At 47.3% G+C, this 7231-nt stretch overlaps 1 protein-coding gene across 1 annotated transcript in view; it reads right to left on the reverse strand.

Moving 5' to 3' along the window:
* LPCAT2 (lysophosphatidylcholine acyltransferase 2) overlaps positions 1 to 7231 on the reverse strand; it is a 30909-nt gene extending 23678 nt beyond the window's left edge. Inside the window, exons 1-2 of the mRNA XM_079316211.1 lie at positions 7077 to 7231; positions 714 to 853 (exon numbers count right to left, since the gene is read on the reverse strand). Coding sequence (XP_079172337.1) covers positions 714 to 853; positions 7077 to 7184 — 248 coding nt within the window. The 5' untranslated portion in view covers positions 7185 to 7231. The remainder of the gene's footprint in view (positions 1 to 713; positions 854 to 7076) is intronic.

Genomic DNA, 7231 nt, shown 5'->3' on the forward strand with positions numbered 1-7231 from the left:
GTAATTAGCAGATTTAGTGTCCTTTCTGCAACAATTTAACTGATACTGGTTTGTAATATCAGATTTTAACAGGAAAAATTAAAAGATAATGTCCCCACAGTAAGGGACACATTCCCAACTTCTCCCTCATCTTTTGGTCTTGTCAGAATTCCCCATCCCTGTCTCCTTCCCCTCCTGCTGCTGCAGTGCTTCATGGCTAGAAGGGAACTTCAGTACTTTGAGGTCAGAAGTGAGTGATTGAAACCCAGAACCCACAGAAGCAGCTGTGAAATACCACTTCAAGGGCAATGCAGCTGAGAGGAGCTGTCAAAGCTAATTTTGTCATAGAATAACAGCATAGCAGAAATGACAAAGGCTACACAAGAGCTCAGTCTATGTCATGTTACAAAATACTTGCTTAATTAATTTATTTTCTTAAATATTCCTATTAGGATTACTACTGAAGTAAATCCTGGCTTACAGGTAGTCTATAAATGGTTTTATACAATAATTTTTTAGCTTCAAAACAACTGAAAATCTAGCTATTTAAAAAAGTCTACATGTTGCAAAATACACTCATTAAAAATTTGCTTTATATAAATGGGTAAAACTGAGGAATCCTCTTTAATCAAAAGGATGAGTGAAAGGAAAAAAAGCTTTAGACTCTGGCTTTGTGTTAATAGAAAAAAAAAAAAGAAAAGCTTAGTTTTCACAAATATTGGTCACTTTTTCACCTTCTCCATCCTTTCAGTGGCAGAAATCCTCTTCCAGGCTGATGGAAAGTTGCAATTGATGCTGACAGCCAAGCCAGCAGTAAAATGAATGTGATGCATATGGCCCGGAGGGGAAGCAAAATAATCCCCTGGAGAACAGCCTGGAAAAAAACAGGTGAAAAATCTTAAGAAATGGTATCAACAGAAATGACTCTGCTATCTGTGTAGTTACTTTACAAGGATTTTAAAGTACTGCCATTATTGCTTTGTGGTTTAGTTAGGAAAGCTTTAATGATTCCAGTGCTCTTATGGAAAGTAATTAATGATATTTCATTTTCACTTTTGAGTTTCCACTTCAGGAAGAACTGGAATATCAGTGTATTTATGTTTTTTGGCTTGGATGTAGCTAGACACAGAGGGTAAATTAAGTTTGTTGACTCCTGGTCTGCAGCACACAACACTCAGATGAGTCTGCCCAGCTGGCACATACTTCCACTACAGAGCTTCCTATCACTGCCTGCCCTATCTGGAAGTCAAGTGAGATCATTAAGATGACTAATTGTACTCCTGCCCTTTCAAATGACAAATCTTGTGTTGAGTCATGGTATAGCTGCAAGTGATCCTCACTACTGCTCCAGGGAGCTGTGCACACACAACATGTTATTTCCCCCAAGTGGAACTAAAACAAAGATTTTAGTTACCCTGACTGCAAATAATCCTCTAACAGCATTCCCAGCCCTCCCAAAGGAATTGTTACCTTGGGTATTTTTATGCACAGCTCCAGGAAGGAAGGGCACTGGCACCAGGGTGGACCACAGGCAGCTCTGAGATAGAGCAGGGCAGGAGGAAATTCTTAATTGTTTTACCCCAGCACAGGAGGTTAGAAACTGTATCCTGAAGTTGTCCTTCATGGTGCAACAAGCACTGTGCAGACTGAGCAAGGCTGGGCTGGGAGCTGTGTGAGCACAGCCCAGCATTCCTGGGAAACCAGGAAAGGGCTCAACTCCCTTTGGCACCAACACAGCTCAGGCAAAAACAAAACACCCCCCAAAAGAACTGCAATAGTGATTTTTGAAAATTTATTTGGGTTGTTTCTTTAAGTGCCTCAAAACTTACTGAGAGCACAGACTGACAGCTCAAGTGTATGGGAGAAGTTACTGAAGGAGAGTTAAGAGAATTTAACTTATTCTTGTGAGCTTACTTTGTTTTATGCTTTACTAGTTTTTAAGAAAATCTACAACTGAACAACAGTGTTCCTCTCTCAAAATCAACCTTTCTAGTCAGCTCTTTAACAACAGCCTCTTACTGTACAGAAAAAGCAAGGCTTTTTGTAAATCGGTTTTACAAAACAGTTTGCAACCTCCTAGAGCTGTGATTATTAACTTCACAGTGGATTTTAATTTACCTCTTTTCTTTAAAAAGGAACAAGTGCAGAATATTTGGAAATAAGCACCTTAGTGTACACTTTATCCAATTTTTTTCATACAGTCAGTTGCTTATTTTCCTTCCACCAACACAATCCTTTCCCTCCCACCAATCCCTTCCATCTCCATGTACTGTCCTCTTGCCCTCCTCTTGTCACTATTCAGGAGGGGCTCTGCCATCTGGCTCTAAACCCTCTGACACTGATGAGGATTAAGATGAATTTGGGGCCTTCAGGACTCACTTCTGTGTGACCACAGGCTCAGTGACAACAGACCAAACACAGCAGTGGATCCTCAGAGGAATTTGGGATCAGCAGGATAAGCAGGTACACTGTGCTGATGTTTATGTTGTGCAAGCACTGACACACAATGAGTTTCCAGGAGGGATCTGAACACTTAGGTCTGATTATTTCTTTCTTTTATTTAACATTCTGTGCAACTAGCCATGGAATTCTAACCATAACTTTATGGACAACTGGTAAAGGGCTGCTACAGATCACAGAAATGAGCATAATGTGTTTGACCCTAGAGATACATTGCTCCCACTCACTCTGGTGACAGCTGTGGCAAATCTGAAAAAGTCAGGTAGGAAGATAAACCAACAAAGACTCCTTGCTTGTCTCCCAAAATTAGATTTTTTTTTTCTTTATATGCACCCTTTTTTGTTATGATCTATAGTCCAGTTCAGCATTTCAGCTGCATTCAGTTATTCAAAACAGGCAGTGTAAGCATAAATCAGTGTGGTTTGACTTAAAATAATGCTTTTTTTCATGAAAAAAAAATATATATATGTGCTGACCTAAAATGAAAAATAAAGGATGCAATAGCAAAAACAAAACAATCTCTTCTTCAAAACTTTAATAAATTCATTAATCTATTTTAGGCAGATGCACAGGTGGTACTGATTTGCTGATGCAAGCTATAGGCTTTCTAGGTCACTGTGTAATGAAGCAGAGTTGGTTTCTGCTCCATCAGCTGCAGAGTAAGGTAAGAAAAGGACAGAAAAGAGAAAGGTCAAGGTAGACTAGAAAAGGGAAGGCACAGGAGAAAAACATACAGAGAAAAATACGAGGTTTAATTGCTACACAGTAGGATCAGAGCCATTCCAGCTTCTGTGCAGTAATCACCAGGATAGAATTATTCTGAGTCATCCAAAGAACCTTTTCCCACAGACTGAATCACCCATGTACTCTCTGTTTACTGTGTCTGCAATAACTGCATATCCTGTCACTGCAGCACCCCCACAGCTGACTGATCCTTGATCAATACGTGGGATTATACCTCCACTGATGGTAAGAGTGGAAAAGCAGGTGTCTCAGAAAGCCACAGAACTGCACACGAAATTTTGTTCAACTTTAGCTGCTGTCAAGTTATCTAGGAAGCAGCAGCAGAGCAGGCTGGGACCAGAATGAAGCCAACTCCCACTGACATATTTTGACATCCGAAGCTGTGATCAGATGGATGGTCCCCCACAGCAGTGCACACAGGGCAAGAAGGTGCTCCATGAGCATCCAGAGGATGCACAGTTCTGCCAGACAGTCCAGCTGCTTGCTTCCAAAAATACTGGTTTCAGCATGCTGGCTGTGGTATTACATAGTTCACCATTGCAGCAGTCCACTGAGCACCTCTTCTGAATAAACTGGAATCCAGTAATGATTTAACTAGATTTTGTGCCTTGTATTTGCAGTTCAGAACTCAGGACAGCAGGTGAGCAATCAGGAACAAAAGAACTAAAATTAAAACACAGGAAAAATCTTAACAATGAATTGCAGCCAACTTCAGTCAGAGGATAAAAACTAGAAGTATTTGACAACTCTTTTAAAATAAAGATGTTTAGCGCAGCCCTACTGATTCTTGCTTTGCACGTTCTAAATAAAAATGACAAATAAAGGATGGCTTGCAAAGAATTAACAAGGACTGGCAAGAAGCTGTAAAATCTTCTCACTCCACTTTTCAGTCTGGCTGTTTTTATATTTGAAGGTGAATAAAATGCAAACTGCTACCCTGTCTCACTTTCAAGCTCCACTCATAAGGCACACAGCAGCCTTTACATTCAAGGTCACCAAAACAGAAATCCTGCTGTGGACACCCAAAGAAAGAGGGTTTTGAAACTGTGTGTTTGTATTGGTGCATGTTAAAGCAATACCACAGAATGGGGACACATAACAAGACTACCCCTAACATGCAAGGATGAAGAAACACTACACTTGACACAAATGGAAAGAGAAGGGAGACTTCTCTTTTCTGAAGTTCACAGCAACACTGTCTGGTATGGCCTTGGATCCCAGCAGGTCTGAGTGGCAGAGCTGAGAAGAGAGGAGCAGAGGTTGACAGGACAAAGCAATCAGCAGGAAGTATCCTGGTCCTTGTGACCATAGGGGAAAAAGAACAGAAGAGAGCAAACCACAATACAAAAAAGGTTCTCTCTTGTGTGCTTTTCTGCTTTACAATTCTGTGACTGCTTTGTTCTTCAGCTCACTAGCACCAGGTCCTAACCCAGACGGTTCTTTTCCTTCCAGGTGCATTATGGAGTAACTTGAAAGTGCAAGCTTTTCAAAGTAGTCTGTGCATCCTCCAGAAAGAACAGCCAGCACAGAAAGCTGTCCATCTCTGGAACCTCATTAAGAAACTGGTTCCTTCAGGGTTCACGCCTAAAACTACTGATTGAGATGCACTTGAAACATGTTCCAGGCTACTAGTAAAACATAGGGGATAGAAGGACTTGAAATTGTTTTCCAGGTTTCTCACACTTCCTCTACCCACCTACCTTCAGTGCAAACATTGTTTATAACTTGAGGAAGATCTATATGAAACATAAAACATTTAGTTGTACGTCAGTTTCAGATATTTATAACCATCAGCAGAAAATGCTGTAATTTCACCTACACATCAATATCCTCATTGTCCTCAATCATATATTAATATTTGGTTCATCAGCTAATTTTTAAAGAATGTTTTTAAGAATCAAAGCTTTTTTAGTTGCATGAGTATCCTGTAAGTATTGTGCGTGCATGTACACGTCATATTGTGACAGCACTCAGCTCAGAGGCCTGACTCAGTCCACCCAGTGACACCAGTCAGTGTCCCAGTGGAACAGGGGGCACCATTTTCTGTTGTACACCCTGCAATGTGCAGCCAAGAGATTCACTCCTCCCTCCCCAACCCAGGCATAAAATCACCCTAAAGCCAGTCAAGCATCTGAAACCACATGACTGAAAAAGTTATCTTCTGCTTTATCGTTTCATTTCAGAGGAAAGTTGATATTCTAACTCTAGAGCTGAGGTATCTGACATGCCTGACTGATAGGTAGCATTTAATTTTGAAACCGGACTCAGTTTTCTCTAGGAGTCATGTGCTATCAGCAATAATTGCGCAAATGTCTCCAAAAGCTTGTTTTCCATTTTGTGCTAAAAGTTTTAAGTCAGTAAACCTCTGTGTATGTGCTGAGCAAGCATGCAGCTTGTGGGCTCTGAAAGGCTGAAGAACTTAATTTCAAAAAGTGAATTTTTTATGCTGATCACCCTTTGCATCTTTGCCATAAACTTCCTCGCGACTATTCCTCTCTAGATTAGATCAGGAAGCAAACTATGCTGAACAGGGGAAGGAAATGTTATCACTAGCAGCCTGTTCCCAGCAAAGCCAGGAGCTGCAGATGTGATGTAAAGTTGGGGCTGCTCCGTTCTCTGGAGGGTGCACTGCAGGGCACAGGCAGTGCTGGACACGGGCGGTACCGGGCACGGGCGGTGATGGACACGGGCTGTGATGGGCACGGGTGGTGATGGACACGGGTGGTGATGGGCACGGGCGGTGAAGGGCACGGGCAGTGATGGACACGGGCAGTGATGGGCACGGGCGGTACCGGACACGGGCGGTGATGGACACGGGCGGTGATGGGCACGGGCGGTGAAGGGCACGGGCGGTGATGGGCACGGGCGGTGATGGGCACAGGAGATGATGGACACGGGCGGTGATGGGCACGGGCGGTGAAGGGCACGGGCGGTGATGCGCACGGGCGGTGATGGACACGGGCAGTGATGGGCACGGGCAGTAATGGGCACAGGAGATGATGGGCACGGGCGGTGAAGGGCACGGGCAGTGACGGACACGGGCGGTGATGGGCACGGGCGGTGATGGGCACGGGCAGTGATGGGCACGGGCGGTACCGGACACGGGAGATGATGGGCACGGGCAGTGATGGGCACGGGCGGTGATGGACACGGGCGGTGATGGGCACGGGCGGTGATGGGCACGGGCGGTACCGGACACGGGAGATGATGGGCACGGGCAGTGATGGGCACGGGCGGTGATGGGCACGGGAGATGATGGGCACGGGCGGTGATGGGCACGGGCGGTGATGGGCACGGGAGATGATGGGCACGGGCGGTGATGGGCACGGGCGGCGCGGGGCACAGGCAGTGATGGGCACGGGAGATGATGGGCACGGGCGGTGATGGGCACGGGCGGTGATGGGCACGGGCGGCGCGGGGCACAGGCAGTGATGGGCACGGGAGATGATGGGCACGGGCGGTGATGGGCACGGGCGGTGATGGACACGGGCGGTGATGGGCACGGGCGGTGATGGACACGGGAGATGATGGGCACGGGCGGTGATGGGCACGGGCGGTGATGGGTACGGGCGGTGATGGGCACGGGCGGTGATGGGCACGGGCGGTGATGGACACGGGCGGCGCGGGGCAGGCCGGGCCCGCAGCCCCGGCTGCCGGCGGCACTTTCAAACCTCGATGGCTCACACCGCGCTCTGCCCCGCCTAGGGGGCTCGAAAGCCGCAGTGTCCTGCAGCCCGCAGCGCTGGCAGCCCGCGGCGGCCCGGGGCGAGGCACGGAGCGCCGATCCCGAGCCGCGCCCGGGCTGAGCCGTGCCCCGGGGCGCCGCGCCCGCCCCGCCGCGCTCCCCCGCGCATCCCGGCCCGGCGGCCTCCCCGCCCGCCCCCCGGCCTTACCCGCAGCTTGTCGGCAGCGCTGAGGCGGCCCGGGTGCACGAAGGGGTTGAGCACGGTGGGCGGGTTGAAGGAGTGCTGCCTGGGCAGCGGCAGGACGCGCGCCGCCATCGCCGCCGCGATCCCCGGCGGCTGCGCATGAGCCGGCGGCGGTGCCC

The sequence above is a fragment of the Erithacus rubecula genome (genome assembly GCF_903797595.1).
Source record: "Erithacus rubecula genome assembly, chromosome: 12".
In the NCBI taxonomy this organism is placed as follows: domain Eukaryota; kingdom Metazoa; phylum Chordata; class Aves; order Passeriformes; family Muscicapidae; genus Erithacus; species Erithacus rubecula.